Source organism: Neltuma alba, unplaced genomic scaffold (assembly GCF_004799145.2).
Source record: "Neltuma alba isolate B1F8T4 unplaced genomic scaffold, ASM479914v2 tig00006862_pilon, whole genome shotgun sequence".
NCBI classification, from domain to species: domain Eukaryota; kingdom Viridiplantae; phylum Streptophyta; class Magnoliopsida; order Fabales; family Fabaceae; genus Neltuma; species Neltuma alba.
In genome coordinates this window covers 160,273-181,416 of record NW_021634600.1, presented here as the reverse complement: position 1 = coordinate 181,416, position 21,144 = coordinate 160,273, and the positions used below count along the sequence as shown (strand labels likewise).

General features: G+C 35.1%; 2 protein-coding genes and 1 pseudogene across 7 annotated transcripts; 2 read left to right on the top strand and 1 right to left on the bottom strand.

The window, feature by feature from the left end:
• The first annotated feature begins 1,473 nt into the window (after nucleotides 1-1,473).
• On the top strand, nucleotides 1,474-5,064 carry LOC114751315 (pyruvate dehydrogenase E1 component subunit alpha-3, chloroplastic). The gene is made up of 3 exons (XM_028939985.1): nucleotides 1,474-1,885; nucleotides 2,272-3,052; nucleotides 4,395-5,064. The coding sequence occupies exons 1-3, from the start codon at nucleotides 1,649-1,651 to the stop codon at nucleotides 4,670-4,672; spliced, it is 1,296 nt and encodes a 431-aa protein (XP_028795818.1). The 5' UTR covers nucleotides 1,474-1,648; the 3' UTR covers nucleotides 4,673-5,064.
• Nucleotides 5,065-6,230: 1,166 nt separating this feature from the next.
• On the bottom strand, nucleotides 6,231-9,848 carry LOC114751302 (conserved oligomeric Golgi complex subunit 4-like; annotated as a pseudogene).
• Nucleotides 9,849-15,225: 5,377 nt separating this feature from the next.
• Nucleotides 15,226-20,265, top strand: LOC114751314 (two-component response regulator-like APRR3). 6 transcript variants are annotated; one of them, XM_028939982.1, is made up of 10 exons: nucleotides 15,228-15,489; nucleotides 15,618-15,856; nucleotides 16,520-16,681; nucleotides 16,773-16,903; nucleotides 17,069-17,179; nucleotides 17,470-17,638; nucleotides 17,738-18,137; nucleotides 18,748-19,217; nucleotides 19,296-19,480; nucleotides 19,757-20,265. In XM_028939982.1, the coding sequence occupies exons 1-10, from the start codon at nucleotides 15,485-15,487 to the stop codon at nucleotides 19,868-19,870; spliced, it is 1,986 nt and encodes a 661-aa protein (XP_028795815.1). In that variant the 5' UTR covers nucleotides 15,228-15,484; the 3' UTR covers nucleotides 19,871-20,265. The 6 variants fall into 6 exon arrangements, with proteins under 6 accessions (XP_028795814.1, XP_028795813.1, XP_028795812.1 ...); XM_028939983.1 differs by lacking the exon at nucleotides 15,228-15,489 and adding exons at nucleotides 16,103-16,189; nucleotides 16,357-16,454 and having other exon boundaries at nucleotides 15,719-15,856; nucleotides 18,748-19,480; XM_028939981.1 differs by having other exon boundaries at nucleotides 15,226-15,489; nucleotides 17,527-17,638; nucleotides 18,748-19,480.
• The last annotated feature ends 879 nt before the right edge of the window (nucleotides 20,266-21,144 follow it).

Genomic DNA, 21,144 nt, shown 5'->3' with positions numbered 1-21,144 from the left:
TAGCTTGGATGGTTTTGGGACGAATTACCGCTGTAGAGAGTTGAGAAAATTTCAAAATACGAGGGACGGAGGAGAACGGGAAGAATGAAGGATAATTTAGTAATTCTAAATTTATATTTTAACATCTGGTCTCTCCAAATAATTATACTTTTTATGATCCTTCTCAATAAATATTACTTTTTTTAGGTCCTTGGCTCTAATTTTTTCCATGAAAAAATTGATTAAGGGGCAATAACACTTGGCGACCAATACTTCAATTTAATTTTAATTTGGTATGAAATTTTTGAAATTTTAGTAAGCAACTTTGATCGGAATAATTATGTAAAATTACATAAATACCCTTTTGTTTATAAAATGTTGCATATTAAATTTTTAAATATCAGTTACAGATTACTGTTGTATTACATCAGTTACATCAATTGCAATTTCTTCATATATCAATGTCAAATTTCAGAAAGTTTGTATGAAACTTCAAAGGTACTTGTGACATTTAACATTTAGCTTCTGCAATTCACTATTGATTACAAAATACTTTGCAATATATCTTCCAATATTTAATATAAAACTTTTTCCTGAAAAAATAACTATGTAACTTCATGTGATTATTAAGAATCATGGTTTTTTCTACTGACATTTTCAAATTTTTTAATCTAAACCAAAATTAAACTACTATTTTGGTCCAAACTGTCATTGTCCTTTTATCAAAGAAAATCCCTCACGAAATAAAATAATCCCTCTCCCCTCCTAGCGTGGCGGCGTATTAGCTTTCTGGGCAAATATCCTATATATTTTTGGAGTTCCTTCAGATATTGCCCCAAAATGTCCTTCCATACCGATGTTGTAAAAAGACCAAAAGAGTCCCATGTTTTATTAGGTAAAGTAAATATAATAATAATAATAATAATCAATATACCGATATAAAATTTATAATAAACTAGACATATTTATAACGTATTAACAATGGTAATTTTTCTTTTCACCAAAAAAATGATAACTATTTTTTAGTTTTAATACAATATCCACTGGCCCGTTTTAAGTAATTGGGAACGTGCATATGGAAAATCCAATGTTTAACAAAAATTTAGTTTGGATTTTTATAATTAACCTTTTTTCTTCACATCGACCCACCCTCATTTAGTAGTCATTTTGATTGTTTCATATCAAATTGAAAAGGAACACGAAAATAATAAAAAAGACTACCAGTTAAGATACTACGGTCCCTTACTAATTAATCGATACACAATTTTTTTATAAATAAATAATTCAATCAATTTTTTTATTTTTATAGATTAACTATGCAAGGGTATATCATATTGATTTAAATGAATATGGAATGCAAATTTTATAAAGTAATAGTAAATAGTAATATTAATAATAATTCTGCGGCAGACAGAGCAATAAAATGGAAGGAGAAAAAATTGGTGGGGTGTGGGTGGCTTACCTTGGCCTTTCGGCCCTTTCCCTGATATCAATTCGATCCCACATCGCCTCCAACGCTCAAGACGGTTAATTCCACGGCTCTCTTCCTCGTTTCCTCCGCCTCCTTCCTCTTACTTAACATTCCCTCTTCCCTTCAACTTCACCCATCACCAGAGCCTTTCTCCTTCTCCTCTCTTCCTCTTCTCCCGTTTCGCCGGAGCTTCCCATAATGTCGTTCTCTGCAACCAAGTTTGTCCAGCCTCTCCCGATCAATTCCTTTACTGCCTCCAGATCCAATGACAAACCTCTCTCTTTTGATCCCTTCAAAACAAGCTCCTCTTTCCTGGGATCCACTCTCAATCTTCGCTTCCATGCTAGCTCCAAGGCTTCTCGCCACCGTCGAATCACTGTCGCTGCTGTTTCCAATGTTGTCAAGGATAGGAAGCTCCAATCTAGCGCTAATCTGGTGAGCAGAGTAGCCTTTTAGACCCTTCTTTTGCTATGAATCTTTACTTCTCGGGAATAGCTATCCGGACGAGTTTGTGCGATGGTGTTCTCGTAGAATGGATTCTTTGCAATGTCTAGTTGTAAAAGCTAAGCGTTTTATTATTCAATTGAACTTAATTTTGTTTCATCCTTTGCGACCAAAAAAAAAAAAAAAGAAAAGAAAAGAAAGAAAGCTCACTCAGTGGTTCGAGTGCAAGGTTTTTGCTACTGTGTGTGTGTGTTCTTAAAGTGCAGATGCTTTAATCTCTTGCGTTATTGTTTTTGTCTTGTTGGAAGTAAGAACCTTTTGTATTCGAAGGAAGAAAAGTATTTGAGACTAGTGATTTTATTTCTTTATGTACACAGCTTCTTACAGGAGAGGAAGCTTTAGTGCTCTATGAAGACATGGTATTAGGCAGGGCCTTTGAAGATATGTGTGCCCAGATGTATTACAGGGGCAAAATGTTTGGTTTTGTCCATCTGTATAATGGCCAAGAAGCCGTGTCAACTGGGTTCATCAAACTTCTGAGGCAAGACGATTATGTAGTGAGCACATACCGTGACCATGTTCATGCCCTGAGTAAGGGAGTCCCAGCTCGAGCTGTGATGAGCGAGCTTTTTGGAAAGGCAACTGGATGTTGCCGAGGACAAGGTGGGTCAATGCATATGTTCTCAAAAGAGCACAATCTGCTTGGCGGGTTTGCATTCATTGGTGAAGGAATTCCTGTAGCCACAGGGGCAGCATTTTCCACCAAGTATAGAAGGGAGGCATTGAAACAAGCAGATGCTGATCAGGTCACATTGGCATTTTTTGGAGATGGGACTTGTAATAATGGGCAATTCTTTGAGTGCCTGAATATGGCAGCTTTGTGGAAATTACCGATCGTGTTTGTTGTGGAAAACAATTTGTGGGCTATTGGTATGTCTCATCTTAGAGCAACTTCAGATCCTGAGATATGGAAGAAAGGACCAGCATTTGGAATGCCAGGAGTTCATGTAGATGGGATGGATGTTTTGAAGGTCAGAGAGGTGGCAAAGGAGGCAATTGAAAGGGCTAGGAGAGGAGAGGGACCAACTTTAGTGGAATGTGAGACATACAGATCTAGAGGGCATTCACTGGCTGATCCTGATGAACTTCGTGACCCTGGTGAGATTTTTATGTTATGTTTCAAACCTTATTATCTACTCCTATTAGGAATTTCATTCTGAAGCAAATTGTACGCCTGTTTTTTGCACTCCTGGTGGATTATTGTGCAGCTTAATTATGCATGCTCTTTGTATATGTTTGTTCATATAGTTTACTGTGAGCTAGCTTCCTAGCTTCCTGGTAAATCCAACTGTTTCAAAGCATATCATCTGCATATCAGATGCTGAAGAGGTGACTAGATGTCACGTTCACTGCAATGACGAAGCCTAGCACGTGTGATTAACATTCTTACTGAACTACAAAAATGAGAATAATCAATATACTTCTATGGTAAGCGCAGTTGAGATGAATTTGGCAATGAGTCACCTGGCTAGGGGTATTTATTGGATGGTCTTGATTATAGCTAGATGATTCATATGAATACTGAATTATTTTCATATGAAAAGTTTGCCTATCCTAACCCTGGCTCGAGGCTTAAAGTTTGGTTTACATTCATTAAGTCCATCCAATTAGACTAGACCAAATTTTCTCTGGGTAACATAGACTTCATACTGACGAGGTGGTTTTTGCGCCTACAGAAGTAGCAATACTTGGAAACTAATGATGGGTTATTTTGCCTGGTTAACTAACAAAACTAGATTGTAGACTCGTGCTTTGCATGGAATTAAAGATGAGTCGTACCATTTATTATTTATGAATTATACTGCTTCTTATAGATGAGTAATATGGGAAGCCTTCTATAGTCTTGATTCTTGAAGACTTGATCATATGTATGGGCACTGGCTAAGTTTGGCATTATAGTAATAAAGCTGGAATGCTTGCCATTCAGTCAACATGAAAAGAAATGGTGAGATATATACAACTGAGATTATACATATTTTCTTAGATATCGTGATCCTTTCTACCTGCTAATGCCACTGACGCATAGCTTTCCCTTCAGCACCCTTCATTAATTCTGGTAGATTATACTTATATTGAATATTTCATCCATATTATTGTGAACAGTGTTGAACGCCTATTTTGGTCAGTTTCAATTTGAACTTTTGATTTCTTAGCAAGGCATGCTTCCACCTTTTCATATGCTAATTATTGTAGAGGTTTTAGTTGTTCATGACATTGCCTGGTACTTTACCTCTTGATATTGTCTGTGTAGTTTATAAATTCTTATTTTTTACATGTTTATTACATAATCTTACAGAATAAATCTTGTAGTTCAATCAAGCCAGTAAATTTTGTAACATAATTGAATCCATCTCATGTTATTCTGATTATTTTCTGGCTTTTGCCTATGGTCGCAAAGTTTATTATAATCAACAATCATAACCTCTTGCTCCTTTTCCAGCTGAGAAGGCACACTATGCTGGTAGGGATCCCATCTCTGCATTCAAAAAATACATGATTGAGAACAAGTTAGCTAATGAACAGGAATTGAAGAACATTGACAAGAAAGTGGATGAGATAATTGAAGATTCTGTTGAGTTTGCGGACGAGAGCCCTCTTCCACCTCGCAGTCAGCTTCTGGAGAATGTCTTTGCCGATCCAAAAGGTTTCGGAATTGGACCAGATGGCAGCTACAGATGTGAGGATCCGAAATTCACCGAAGGCACCGCCCAAGTCTGATTGTTTCCAGTCTGACTACTATTCGCTTGTATTGGCTTCTAGATTTGGATGCATGTTCTTATTCTCATAGTTAGTAGAATCAAATGTTAATCACGATAAGTATTAAGGTCGATAATATAATCAGGATTTGTTCTTTAGGTTGGAATTTTGTTCCCCCCCCCCCCAATTTTTTTTTGGTTGCCTTTAAGCTATCATTGTCATTGTGGAACTAGTGTCAAGAATGGCTATTCCTATGGTTCATATATATGGCCTCGCTTTGTAGTTTATGTGCAAAATGTAAAATTTTTGTATTACCTCTTGGTAATAGTGCCCGCCCCTGTACATGAGGCTCTTGAACATATAGTAGCCATGGGAACAGGGGAGTTTGTAATAAAAGCAATATTTCTTGAGAACTTGTTACTTTGTGGATGAAGAAATCTTTATCTATCTATATTGCAAAGCATGGATTTGACAGTCGTACTTATATTCATGGTTTTCCGGTCCATTATCTGTCGAAAGAAAAAGAATTTTCTCAATTTTGATCGTGTATATATATATTTTTTATCAATTATTTCATTCCCGCAATAGCGGCAATGGCTTATTGATGCTATTTTTATCTACTTAGTTTAATGTTTATCATTTATTATTGATGTAATATATTAATTTTTATTTTACTGATTCGTATTGAGTTATTTTTTCATTTTCATCTAAGGGTTAGGTCATTGTTTTTGTCATGTGAAGATTCATGCGTATCTGAGTTGGGAACTCATGTATACATGTATAGATTGTTGAAAGGGTTCACATATAATTTTATGCTGAATCTAAACTCCCATGGATCTTCGTTTAAGTATGAAGACAATAAATAGGAAACCCTGTGTTGAATAGGCTTCCGCTTTGGTGGATTCTGAAAGCCCATGGTTTTGTTGTCTCCAAAGCCCACTTTTTTTTAATTGTATAAAAAACAGATTTATATTTTTTTCCGTGGCGTGTGTGTGAATATATTTTGAACTCTAAAGTCTAAATCTTTATTTCCATCATATCATACTCTTATCATTCAAACCAGCCTTGTAATGTAGAAGCTTTTTCCATTTTTTCACATTCCATCACCTTAAAATTTAAAATATATTATATTTTGAGCCAAAAAAATCTGGCAGAAAATGTCCTGCCTTGTCATTGTGCGTTTGCTAGGAGTTGTACCTAGGCTTAACTTTTCAAGATTCTGCTTGTCTTTGTATCCCAAGGGAAAAAAACAAAGAAAGAAAAGAAAATGTCTGTCATGAATATCATTCTTCACCTAACATTGACCTTTATTGCTTTGAAGTAGATGAGAAAATCTCGAAAACCAACTTGGAAGGAGGATCTTTATTTCAAAATTAGGCAGTCTACGACGTGGAGCAATGCTCCAGTTTCTTACAGGATGCCCTATGCATAACTAAAGACCACCTTGGAAAGCACAAAAGAATTGGAAATACAACTGCCCCAAATTCCACTATGATAATGATAAAATGAGCCAAGATGTAATACTTCGCAGATCAAAAGAACAAAAGAATATGAAGAAGAATCTGCAGGGACAGCGGGATCACAACCTTAGAGCAGCTATTGCTTCTGTCTTGAAATCCAATCGTAGACCCAAAACACGCCTTACCTCCGCCGGTGTTAGTCTCCATGTCATAGGTCCTGAGTTTTCACCCCAGAAATCTAGAATCTCAGATACCTTTTCTAGATTCAGAATTGTTGCCATCTGAGTAAGCCGAGAAAACTTGTCCCTCACAGGTCTCTGAGTCATGCTGGAGAAATGGTTCACCAAGGTTCTAACATCTCTATCAAGTTGAAGGCCGCCAAGCTGACTAAATCTTTTCTGCATCATGATGACTTCAAGTCTCTTTACTATGAAATCAATGACCAAATGAACAGAAGTGTCATAATTGCTTGCAGTCATAAGTGGCTGCAGCCACGTGAGATTTGTCTCCGCAGCATGGACAAGTCTTTGAACCCATGGGTCATTGACCTCATTATCTGCATATTCAGACTCTGACAACTCATAGCTGATTGTCCCCACACCGTCTAATACTGGGCGTCATCTTGGTGTGATAGTTGCTGAAAGCTGTTCCATGCCAGCCCTTAAAGCTTGGTTGAAAGCATTGCTCATATCTCCCAATTCGGACAAACAAGATTTCACCCTTTCTCGATCAGCTGGTGCGGGAAAAACCTATGTAAAGTAATTCAGTCAGCTGATGCTGATTGCAAGGAATTATAAAATGATATAAAGCATGCAAATGGCCAACAGTATCAATGGGACCTACAGTTTTGTAAGATTTTTTTTAAAGGAATTCCTACTTTCTTTTTTGAAATGTAATTCATATATTCTACAAAATAGAAAAATCATTTGGAAAGTGAAATTTTACTGCTAAACAGATCATGCATAGTTTTGGCAAGGTTTAATAACCTTAAAACTGTACCTATATTTCATAAAAGGTGGGTTGTATTAGGCCGTTAACAGCTAACTAAAACTTTGGTAAATCTCTCATGAATATTGATTAACAAAGAAATTGTGCTAATGATAAGTCATTGCCCAAAAGCAATGTGTTATATGGCATGAGTACAGTGACAAATGAGTTGGAGTCATTGTATTGTCACTTGAGTAATATTAAATGAGCAAGCCATTGGAAGTGCCAGTAAAAAAAAAAAAATCAAACAATTTGAAGTCCTCTAAGAAAGAATGGATAAAAACCAAAGAATAAACCTTAATAAAGTTATTGCACAGGATATTTTGATTAGTAATATATTCAAAAATTCAGTTCTTCATACTTACAATGACAGTATGCTATCAATATAGTTGGCTTAACCTAATGGGAGGATATATTTCTTAAAGTGTGACACCAGTAGTATCTTTACTAAAAATATTTGCTAATTGAATTTATAATATAAGTTGTGAATTAAATAAGCAAGTAGTGGATCCAACTTGACCTTCTATTTGTCAGCACCCACTGAGATGAAGACACATGGGAATCTTCAGGTCCCCCCTCTCGGCTCCCCCCCGGTTCTGCATTTTGTCTTGTATTTCTATCGGTTATTCACTTTGGACATGTCACACCAAACTCTACTTTTTGGACACGTTGGCAAGGTTTACATGCAGCTTAGGAACCACAGAACTACATAGATGTAATTTCAGAACTATGACCATTGCAGTTTACATGAAAAATAGTCGACTTCAAGATCTCAAAGATCTAAGATAATTCATTACGAAAGTTATCTATTAACTTTCTTTTTGCACGCACTCACTGAGACAGATATAAACATATTTTTGGAACCATGTACGTATAATGCGCCAACCATACCAACTAGCATTATTAAATTTCGTTATCCAACAATGAAATCAAGGAACTAGAAATATGCCGCTAACCTCAGCAAATTGCTCTTCAATTTCATGTTTTAGTTTTAGAACATATTCGCTACTGACATCCAAGTTATTTAAAGCTGTTGCAAACTCTGTTCCAGTTTTCTGCGCACCAGCACCACCTAAAAATGACTTCGCAACAAGGTTTGGTTCTCTAATCTTCTGCTGCAATGCTTCATGATATTCATTAGACAATAAACTACTACCAGCACTCAAAACTGCTATTACAGAATTGATGTTTGACGTTGATATTGCCCTTCGTATGCAACTCTGCAAGACATAAAATGTATCATCCACCATCGAATTCGTAAGGCCGTCAGGCACATATTCATCGATCCTTATAGCCTTCCTCACATTTTCCACCATGAAATAACCCTCTAGAATTACATAAAATCCAGTTATATCTTGAATAACTTTACTGAAACTACCACCTCTGAAGGCCTTAGTTGCCCGTGGGACCAACTCTGCATCAACAGTAGTAAGCCCTTTAATCTTAGATATCGTGAACTCGGTATAATCCTCACCCAGTTGCATAAGCGACAAAATTTCTTCCAGGTATAATTCAATCTCTCTGGGGTCTGGCCCCTCGGAAATTCCCCCAACCGCAAGCAAATTATTGTTTTGGGCATTTATTTCTGATGATAACTTAGCCAACCTCCGATAATCCATATATTTCTTCAAGATCGCCGAACCGCGGGCGTCACATTCCTCCTGAAGCTCACAGATCGCATAAACAATACCATCCTCACCACAAAGACTCTTCAGGATCTCGTAATTCTCTTCAATTGCTAACACAATGTCCTTGAACAAATTCGTCAAACACCCAACAAAGTTAATTTGGTTTAGGTTGATATCGCTATTGTTACCACCCGCATTTCCTTGTTCCATCAATTCCAACAATTGGTCGAACTCCAGCCTGGATCTCATCCCGATTACCTTCTTCAAATACCCTACATACACTTGCAACCCCTCCTCCTCAAGACCGAGTGGAGTGTAAAGCCTGATAAACCGTAGAATGGCGGGATGATCTCGCTGATCAACGGCGGCCGAAAGCTTCTTCCTCACGATCCCTTCGAGTTGCTTTTTAGAAGCCATTAATCGTTCCTTCTCATTTGACCCAGAGTCCTTGTACTCTGAATCAATCTGGAGGAAAGTTTTGACATACTTTGCAGCGGATTCATAGTCCTCAGTTTCAAGCCCTTTATTCACACCCTCCAAACAATTCCCTCTCTCGACGATGGCATCGATGCGAAGAAGCGTAGAACGCACCCTCGACTGCGCCAGGTCAAGCTCCCGTACCTTGCTGCTGACATTATCGGCGAGTTCGCAGGTGGAGCTGACATTGGAGAACATGTGTTCGGAATCAGACTTGACAATGTCGAGGACTTCTGAGGATCTCTGGAGTTGAAGGAGCTGTTTGTCGAGGTCAGTCCGTTGAAACAAGTGGTGGTCGAGTTCGACGTCAAGGGCTCGCTGGTATGCAATGCACTCGTGGAGTAGCCGAGTCATGGCCCCAACGTCGGTGAGTGATCGGACGTATTCCAATGCCTCCGGTGTGCCGAAGTCCACAGGGGATGATACAGTCGCTGGAGGTGCCGTAATGCTGCCATCTTGATCAACGCCCGCGATTGATGTGGCGGCAGTGGAGCTCATTGTCTCTGAGCTCTGTCGAGAAGGAGAGAGATTCGAACTGCTCCGGGATCTCGTTCTTTGCCGCGAGAAAAGCACGATCAGGAAGAAGACGACCGAAACAGATTCAGATCGCGGGGCGCATCGTTTCGCGCCACTCAAACAGGGCATTTCACCAGAGATTCTTTTTTTTGTTTTTGGATTGATAGGTGAGTGACAAATAATTTTATAATATATAAAATAAATATATTTTAAAAAAATTTGTCTTAATTTACAAAAAATAAAAACATTTTGGGGCGTTCCAAATATCTCTATAATCATTTTTAAGATTTACTAGTTTGTTTAAGATTTTCAATTACTATTTAATTTCTTAGAGTTTGTAGTTTAAATTTTTAATTTTATTTTACTTTGGTTTATTTTTTAGGTTAAGATGCAAATCTACCCATATACCTTCTAAATACTATAAATTTTTTTGTGCAAAAATAAAAATTAAGTTTTTAAAATTATGCAAAAATATCATAATTATTATGTCAATTAATATTAACAGCTAAACATGTCAACTGAGGAAATGGCATAAAAAGGCATATAAAATTTTCAACAACCATATTATTTTTGTATCATTTTAAAAATTTTACGTGTATTTTTGTTTTTTTATCTATATATTTACTAAATGATTAATATTAGTTGATTTAATAGCTATGATGCTTTTGTATAATTTTTGCACCAAAAAAGGGTTTATAATATTAAATGTCCATAACAAAATACCCTATGGGAATTTGCACCATAACTCGATATTTTATCTTCTATTTTGCTGTCCTCATAAATTTAAGCTCGTACGCCTCTGTAGCTTTCAGAAATAATACTCCTCCGAGATAAGTTAGTTCTTAATTTGATTAGATTAAGAAAGTTAGATAAGTTAGTTAATTATAAGAAATGTGACACGTTTTTTTTAAAACACTATAATCATCTTTCTTAATACCCCCTCTCCCTCTTTCACTTGATCATGATTGAGGAAGTATCTATAGGGGTAATTTAGATAAAATTGATAAATATAAGAAATGAATCGTATATTTAAGACCAAAACCAACTCAACAATTAAGTCATATATTAAGAACTAGAGAAGTATTTTATAATCAAGCATTCAAAATAATTAATATAAAAAGTTAGGATGATGTATGAAAAATAATTCACTATCTCTGTCTCTTTCATTATAATTAGAGTAATTGACAATAACAACTTAAGCTTGCAAAGTGATCTAACCTCCATCATCTCATTTATAAAGATACTTTCACGTCACTAAGCATAAGGGTTTTTTTTTTTAAAACTAAAAAGATAAGGCTATTGATTCTTATCTATTATTGAAAGGTTGAGGTAAATCCAGCACTCATAAATATTTTATGATGCATTTGGTATCTCGAAGTATTTTCTAGATGCATCAAGCATCTTGAAATACCTTTTTTTTTTTTTACCTTCGTGCTGGATGTATCAAAAAAATATCTTTTGGTACTGGACACATCTAAAAAAAAATATTTTGAGGTGCTGGATAGACAAAAAGTACTTCATAATACTAGATACACTTCAAAAAATACTTCTGAAGCTGAATGTACCACAAAATACTTTAAAGTGCTAGATGTACTCAAAAAATATTTTGAGATGTTGATTGCAACTTAGCCCATTATAGCAACTACTTTCTCTTTTTATCGGATCATGTGGTTGGGTGGGATGTGGTGCAAAGTAAATAGAGGATAATGGGTCGTTTTGAATGACTCAAACAACTTTTAGATCATGATTTACAAAATACCATCTCTCGTCTTTAATATAAGATCTTATTTGACTTTTATTTTAGTTCTAAATATAAGACCCCAATTCACTTTGTCTTTTATATTTATACATTTTTTTTCAAGATAGTCCTTATAACAATAATAGTTATAACCAATACACTTGATTAGTAAGGATGTTTTAAGAAAGGCAACACATATTTATTACAAACAAATAACTTAACTTCTTTCATTAATCTCCTCAAATTAGTCAACTAGTTCTTATAAATAGAACCGGAGGTAGTATAAGTAAAATATATAGAAAGAGTTTTGTTCGATTTACATAAAAGTAATTATAAACGCTTAAATAAGTCAATATAAACAAGTAACAAAAGTGTGTATATATGTGTATATATAGAGAGTTGGCGAAATATTATACGCCTGTGTATGTACATACAAGTGTGTGTGTAAAAGAACGAAAGGTGATTAGAAATAAAATGAGCTCATTGTGGAGTCATTCGTCCGTAGCTTTCTTCTTTTCTTGAGAGAACATGGTTGCATGACTGCGCGTGGACCCAAAACTTTTGAGGTGTTGGGGCAATTAATTTATGTGTAACAGTAGTATTAAGGAAAAATTACAAAAAAAAAAACTACCAAAATAAAAAGAAATGATAAACAAGATTCTGTTATAATATTAGTGTGGATTTTGATAATAATTTTATGAACAGGTCCTTGTATACAAATTTTTAATTTCAACAGTCTTTTGTGATTTTCCTTAGTGTTAAGGATAAAATATAGACTAAAATGTTTTACTTTAATTAGAATCACCCAAAAGCCTTTTTGAAATGAAATTTCAATTTTTTGGTCAGGGATTGTCTCAAATCTCAGTGATCTGTTTCTGTATTCATCAAGCCACTGACAAAAATGTGGTATATCAAATTGGCACATGGCGATCTCACGTCAAATGCCTTTTTCTTTCCTTCGAATCTCTCTGGAGCAATTCATTCTGGAACACAAACGTCAATTTATTGCCTTACCTCGAGGCTCATGCACGTTTATCTTTTTCACTTTTTCATTTTTAAATTAAATAGTATCGCTCGTATGAAACATATTAAGAATGGGTCGCATTATTATTTAAAAATAATACCATTTGCTCCAATTTGTTAGATAAACATAAATTAAATTTGAATAAAAATCATAATTTTAAAAATCGGCACCAATTAAACTACAAACTGGTCCAATGTCGGAGATGGCAAGGAAGCTAGGGGCTTGAAAACTTGTCAAAAATCTTTTTTTAAAATACAAAAAAACTGGTGAAAATCAACCGAACTAATGGTTGAACTGATAACGAATTATTTTATTTTATTTTTAAATCTTATTTTATATTTTTAAGTTACTACTACAAGCTATGCATGTCTTTAACTATATAAACATTGAAAATGAAAGAAAAGTGGGCAAATATGCCGAAAAAAATAAGCAGATACACAATGTATTTTAAAACTACATTTGTATAGAGAAAATAAAGGACCGATGTACAGTATAATGCTTTTTTATTATATATTTTCATTTAAATATTCATTTTTATCATTATAGATAATTAATTTTTATTTTAAGCATACATGGTTTAAAATATATTGATTTATCTCTTTGGATAAAACATATTAATTTATTTATTCATGATTAATTCGATCATATTTGGATTCACTGACCTATGGTTAATTGGCAGTGGCCATTCTTTCGTAACATAAATAAAAACAAGCGTACAGGCTCTGTGTGTGCGTGTGTGTGAGTACTTGGCGCATCCATTCAATTTGTTGCCGTTACGTACGACTGATCTCCTGAGTGACGATGTTGAGTTAAAATGTCGTGTTTGACGCGAGCAGGGGTCCTGTCATTGTTAGTCACCTTTTGAAGAAATTAAAGCTTGCGCATATAACAATTTTGCAAAAAAAAAACAAAAAAACTCGAATTAGAGAATGAAACTTAAATCACGTAAAATCATTTTTATTTGGAAGTGTGATTTTAATTTTATTTCAAGCATTTTATTATGAGTAAAGTATCATCTAATACCTTAATCTTATTTCTTAAATTTACTTAATACCCTAATTTTTTAATAGTGTAATTTTACCTATCGTCCTTTAAATGTAGTGTAATATCTTATCTTGATTTTCTTAACAATGTAATTTTACTTATGATCTTTTGAATATAGTGTAATCTCACTCTTTCTTTTCTTTAAATACAAAAAGTTTATGTAGGTCCCAAAACTCATTAGAGTCTGGACATGCTCTTAATCTCAAAAAACACTTACAAATATATTTATAAATTGCTTACTAACAATTTCACCTTTTATTTATTTAAAATCTTTATTATTCTTTTCTCCATCTTAACAATTAAAACTAACAATCTTATTCCTTTTGTCAAATTATTAATAACTTTGCTATAAAGTAACTAAATTACAATCAAATTAGAAAATTAAAAAATAGGCGGAATTCATAAATTATTTGTTTCGCCAATAGTTGATTGAATCCCACGTGTTAGCTCAATATTTGATTACCGATTTCTTATGTGTGCCACTCTTCATTCCTTCCCCTTTCCAATTCCTGGCACGCACGCCAGCATGTTTTTTTTTTTTGGTTACTCCTTGTTTTTAATGTACTATCATCTCCAACCTTTAATATATAAACTAATTTTATATTTAATTTGGTTTTAAATATAAAAGTTTAATTTATTTTATCTCTTATATTTATTTTTTTAAAAAATAATTCTTGTAATAGTAACACATATTAAAATTTTCATTAAATGATAATTCTAACTAATACATATTATTAGTACGGATATTTTAGGAACTACAATATCTATTTATTATAAATAATTAATTAAATTAAATTTCTAATCTAGTCAAATCAATCAATTAATTCTTATATTACCTCCCGTCTCAAATATAAGAGCCAGTTGACTAATTTAGGGAGATTAAAAAATAAGTAAGTTAGTTATTTGTAATAAATAGATATTACCCTTCTGAAAATATCCTTACTAATCAAGTGTATTGGTTAGAATTACGATTATGAGAAGGACTATCTTAAAAGAAATACAAATATAAAAAATAAAATAAATTAAAATTTTATAATTAAGATTAAAATAAAAATCGATTGTATAACAAAGAATAGTATTAAAAGAGGCCGTGCCAATTAATTAATAATCTTTTGACTTTGGCCCCCCAAAAAAAAAAGCTCAAGTTGGCGCCGCCGAGTTGAGGGCCACAAAAACTGAAATGTTCCCTCAAAAGGGCCACGTGTCATTCTCCCCGCCTCAAGCTCTAAAGAGCGGGGGCCCGCACTACGAACGTGGCAATCCCAACAGAACAAAATATCCGCTCTCATCTCCCAGCGGAGAACCTCCTTCCTCCCCGCGTGGAGCCCACCTACGTGGATGATCACCATACAAATTTTCAAATAATGGCCCAAATTCTGCCACGTCATCCTCTCTGTGGGGTGGCCCAATCTCGGCCCACCTTTTGATCACCTCAAAGATTTTAGTGGCACGTAAAACGCCCCCCAGGAATTGCCAAAGCATTCTATGATTCCCTATTTCTTTTAATTTAAAAGAGATAATAAAAAAAAATTCTCCAATCATCGTACAAGTAAGAAATTGATTTGTGTTATGATATTCTTAACATCGATATTTATTATTAATATATTTATAAAAAATCCTATTATGCATAAACCATTGTGCAGCTCTTTTTTGTAACACAAGATTCGTTTTCAATATATATAACTGCAAGTACTCAACCCCAGAGTTATCCTTTGTTCGATGATCCAATTTTGGTAGTTGTCCTTCATATTACAACTCCTTTTCTTTTCCATCCGGTGACCAAAATTATAGGGAGGGAGTTTTCTGTGGAAGATATTTTTTTCGTTTTTCGCGGTTGTGAGCCAAAGTTGGTTGAATCGAAGCATTGAAGGTGGTTTGAGATTCTCTCTCGTTTTAGTTCCACTCATTCGTAGCAGACTTAGCAGTCACTTTTCCCATATTTGTTTTTCTTGGACAAGGATGAGGTACAATTTCATTTTGATCTGCAGACAGCCTTCTTGTTCCCTCATTTTTCTATGAATGATTGTTGAAAGTTAGGGTTTCAGTTGTCTTTTTGGGTGCTATATTGTGCTTGGTCTTTCTGTTTTTGTAGTATGCTCTCGGAGAATATGGGTGAAGCGGTCCTGCCTAGCGGTAAAAAGGGGATGGAGGTGAGGTTGGAGATAGAGGAGGAGATGAACACGATGAGCCAGCTGAAGGATGAGAGCTCCACAGAAATGGTTAACTGGGACAAGCTTCTTCCTCAGATGGTGCTCAGAGTTCTGGTGGTGGAAGCTGATGATTCTACTCGTCAGATTATCGCAGCCCTTCTCCGCAAATGTAGTTATAGAGGTACTCTTTTGAAGGAAAAAATTTTCTTCGTTAACTACTACTTATGGCTTTTCCTTTCTTCCTTGGTTCTAGGTATTATTTATGGCATTGTATATATTGAGATCACGAAGATTATCGTATTTATGCTAACAGGGGTGGATGATTAAATATGTTAAGTGGACAAAATCCACTGATCCTTCTTGTATCAGCTCAATGCAGTGCTTATATGCTTATAAGTAAGAATTGATTGAGATTTTACTCACTTAGGTTGGAAGAGGGATTCTTTATTTGGTTGTTGCTCGGACGTGTGGCTTGGTTGGTCAATGTTTGTTCTTTAAATATTGTACTGATACAGTAAGTAATCTTTATCGCTTCAAGCTTTTCAATCCGCCTCAGCTTTTAAAAAAAAAAAATCTGATATCTGTGACAGTGTTTCGGCCTGCAATTGAACGGCCTCTTGATATCACTTCGGCTTCTCCCACTTCTCAAATCATAAGCATAGAATTCTCTCTTTTTTGTAGGACATATTTGTATTTGTTGCTTCTTTGTGAGTTTTAGATGGCGGTCGTCTCACAAGGCTTACTCTTAAAAACTCGAGAAACTTGAAGGCGCTCTTGAGGTTATTCCTTCAAGCAGTCTTGTGATACTTTTATGCTCATCTTTAAGATACTCTTATGCATGCAGTTGCTGCGGTTTCTGATGGATTAAAGGCGTGGGAAACATTGAAGAAGAAAGCTCCTGATATTGATCTCATATTAACTGAAGTGGAGCTGCCGTCAATATCTGGATTTGCACTTCTTACTTTAATCAAGGAGCATGAAATCTGTAGAAATATTCCCGTCATAAGTATGTTGACTAAGGTTGTTTGTTATCTTAATTAACTATGTTACCTCTTTAGATGTGACTAATGGACTCTTGTAATCTGATGGCTGTGTAGTGATGTCTTCTCATGATTCTATCAACATGGCAATGAAATGCATATTAAAAGGTGCAGCTGACTTTCTTATAAAACCTGTTCGGAGGAATGTACTATCAACCTTGTGGCAACATGTGTGGAGAAGGCATCCTGTATGTTGCATTCTTCGACCTTCTTGTATCAATATTTTTTAATACTTTGCTTCTCTCATTGGTATCAATCTTTTATATCCTCTCTTTTTTCTTTATCATTGTTGTCTTGTTACGAATATTGTTTTTAGATCAGCAAAGCATACTCATGATTCAACATTTCCACAGAAAAAACTTGAAGCTGCTTCAGAAAACAATGCTGCCAGCAATCATTCAACTGGTTCTGTGGCTTCCACTCAGAAAAATAATGAATGCTGCGAGAAAAGGAGTGAGGCCCAAGTAAGGCACCCCTTCCACTTAAATTTTGCTAAATGCCTCGTTTCATGTTAATATGGAGAGTGCATGAAACAGTTGGGAAACTGTGAATTGATGTAAAGTCTTCTAAAATTGTATCTTCTCCCTTCTCTCTCGATACTTCGCTTAAATAACATGTAAAAATGTACTTCATAGGATCTCTGATACAAAACATATGTGAAGCCCTTATAGCATGGGGAGAATGTCCTTTCCACAGTAAACTGGCTTGATGAAATTTCACATAAAGAGTGCATGTTTTGCCAAATCTTGTGCAGAGCACTTGTATATCGCCTATATTGGAAGCTGAGAGTGCATACATGCAAAATATGCAGGATATGTCCCAGCCCAAGAGCTCTTCAAATTTGACCAACGTTGACACGGTGAAGCATGACGAGTCTGCAAAACTTGAAAGTAACTCTGCTAAACATAATAATGCAATTACGAGTATGTAACTTCCTTACCTACAATCTACTATTGGCTAAGTCTTTTCCTTATTTTGTTTATCATAAAAGGATATGCTATCTTACAAAGTACTTATTGCAGAGAGGTCGATTATTTATTCATCAGAGGCTGCTAGGTGCAACAGCATTATTAACTTGACCAATTCAAGGCTGGAGCAAGACAATTGTGCTGAAAGAGATAATCGGGGTGAATCTTTAAGAGCAGAGTTTAATAGAGACAATCCTACTGTTGATACTGAGACTCATGGCTGCAAAAATGAATTGGTTGAACCTTCTAGAGGAGCTATTGACTTGATTGCTACATTTGAGAATACTCCAAAGAATGTTGATGAGAATTATAGTCTCGCTGATGGTGGGAGAGACAAGTTTGATTTTGATCCGCAGCTGGAACTTTCCTTGAGAAATTTTTCTGGTAGCTCATGTGAAAAAGAACCTGAGGAAAGGCAAACATTGAACCATTCAGATGCATCCGCCTTTTCTTGGTAAGTTGTCCGTTTTCTTGTGGTTATCTTAGTTCCCAGACTGACGTCAAATAATAGAAGATAGATGCTACACAATGTTTTCTTTGTTGAAACAAAGTTCAACTGAAAGAATAAAGTTTTTGTTCAATTGTGCTTCATTCTGTTTATATGATTTTTTTTTGGCGTCTTGCATAGTTTCTTTAGTATTCCTTTGCCACACACCCTTTGTCCCTTATCTACATTTGCACTTGAACATGCTCTTGTTGGAGCAAACCTAGAATGATGGTAAATTCGTAATATAGCTTCGCCTCTAAAGAGAGCTTATTTATTCAAGTTTCTTGAGCAATTGAAGGAAGATTGTGAGATATTTTGCTAATGATAAACTAGAATAGTTATGTTCAGAGTTCTAAATTTTGTAGAGCCAATTAGCCACTTGTATACAAGCATCATTTCTTTACAGTTCTGCTTAACCATTGGTCTCCTTGATAAGCTCTTTTCACTTCTTATGCCCGGGAGATGAGGATTTAGCATCTTCCATTCAAAACAAAACCACTAGACCTATCCAGTTATGAAAATTGATCAGTAAACTCTAGCAATATTCTAATGATACACATGTCAATCCTATCTGCAGGTATAGTGGTAATAAGTTGCCCCAGCCCCTTTTTCCCGTTTTACCAATGAGCTCTGCCAAAGCATATAGCACTGTTGCTTCTTATCAGCATGGTGGGACAAATCATGCTCAGGAGAACACAATCCCACTGGTTCTTCAGCAGACTGGACAAGTTGGAGTGCAATTGCCAAACCTCCATCCTGCATCCTCTCCTGCTACTGGTGTTACTTCTGATCATATGTTCAGCGGATATGGGAATGCTGTACCTTCTATATTCTACAGACAATCCGGTGCTCATCCCATGTGGAGTCCCAAATCAGTCGGCCGGAAAGAGAATTCTCCCTTTCGTGCAACCACTTCATTCCTGTCAAATGCTGAAAGTCACAACTCAGAACAACATTATCAGTGGTCCGATGCCAGCTGTGCTTCTCTTGATAAAAAGCCAGGGTGTGATAAAAGCTACTTGGATCCTACAATGCACGATTATCCAGGTACTTATCAGAATACCAGCATTAGTTTATGCCACGACACGCCAAACCGTGTTAATGATGGTTCATATGGAAGTATAGGCAGTACGAGAGATGGAGATCATACTTCAGCTGTGGTAATCGAGAAAACCTCTGAAAGCTTTAGTGATAACAGTTATCATGATTATGACGAATACAGAGGAGCAGATTCTCTGCGTCCCACCCAAAGGGAAGCTGCTCTAACAAAGTTTCGACTGAAGAGGAAAGACAGATGCTACGAGAAAAAGGTGCTATGACTTTTACTGCTGCTGCCATTTAATAGACATTCTATTGAATGCCCTATCTATATATATGCCTTAATACTAGCCCGTTGAGTGTTTATGAGATCACCATACTCGATCAAATTTATCGTGCTATTTAGCAGTTTGAATTAGTTTGCATGTTTCTAAATAAATGTCATGACTTCGAATATGATAACATTCTTGACAGAGTTGTTAAGACCGTCATATAGTCAGTTATCTTTCGAGATCCTTTCAGATGCTGAATGCTCAAAATTCTTACAGGTCAGGTATCAAAGCCGGAAAAGACTGGCTGAGCAGCGTCCTCGCATAAAAGGGCAGTTTGTGCGTCAAGTGCAAAACGACTGTCCACTTGTTGATTCTGGCGGTGGTTCCTGATTCCCCCCCTCCCCCAACCCTCCAAGTCACCTGCTTTTGTACCCTCATAGCCTTATAGTCTGACTCTAACACTAATCTGCGTCTGGACGGAAAAGCTGTAGTGTAGGAGCTTGCGTTTGTGGTAGGATGATAATTTGAAGGCTCAAAAGCTAGAATGTTTAACATTCATAGTGTTTTAGTAGTTTTAATAGTTTTTTAGTATTTCCTTTTGGTTGTGTTGACAAGCTTAGAAACTTAGGATTGTATTTGTTTAGTAGGAACGGAGTGTTGAGTTTTGCTTTTCCCTGCTGTATATGGTTGCCTTTGATGAATACCTATATATAGAGTGCTGTGCTTATGTAGAACGGTGGGAAGTTTCTGTAATAATAAGCCGAAGCGGACAATATTTGTATATATATCCTCAAGCAGCTCTAGAAATTTGACAAAACCTTCTTGCTGTTAAAAATAGGGTTAATTAATCCGCAAGTCCTTATAGTTTCAATGAATTTTAAATCAGGTCCTTATAGTTTTTTTTCTTTTTATCAGGTCCTTATACTTTTACCTTTTTTTAATTAGGTCCTTGTATTTATTTTTCTTTTAATTAAGTCCTTATAATTTCACTAAATTTTTAATCAGGTCCATGCAGTTTTAATTTTTATTTATTAATTAAATATAAGCTTAATTAAATAGATTAATACTGAAATATAAAATATTAATAATTAAATTAAATTATAAAAAAGTAATAGAATTAATTAAATCAGGAAAATTTTTTAGAACAATTAATTTTTTTGCTGAAAAAATTAAAATTATTATAATAATTCAATATCTTTAGAATATTATTGTTTATAAACTAATATTAAATAATATATACTATTTTATGTTTATATAATAGTACTATTATAATTTATAAAATAAAGAATAAAAAATTCAGGGACTTAATTAAAAATAAGGTGAACTTATAAGGACTTGATAAAAAGAAAAATAAATACAAGGACCTAATTAAAAATAGGTAAAAGTATAAGGACCTAATAAAAAGAAAAAAAACTATGAGGACCTGATTCAAAATTAGTTGAAACTATAAGGAGTTGTGAATTAATTATCCCTTAAAAATATGCTTGCTCGAAACATGATTACTCTTGAAGACTAGAGCGTCTTTGCCTTGAGAGGAAGATAAAGAAGGAAGACCGACAGTATTATTCATAATTTGCCGCTGCTTGATATTGATTTCAGAGGATTCTATATGGTTTTGAAATTATACAGACGGTAAAAACGGTGATGGGTTTGCTGGCCAACTG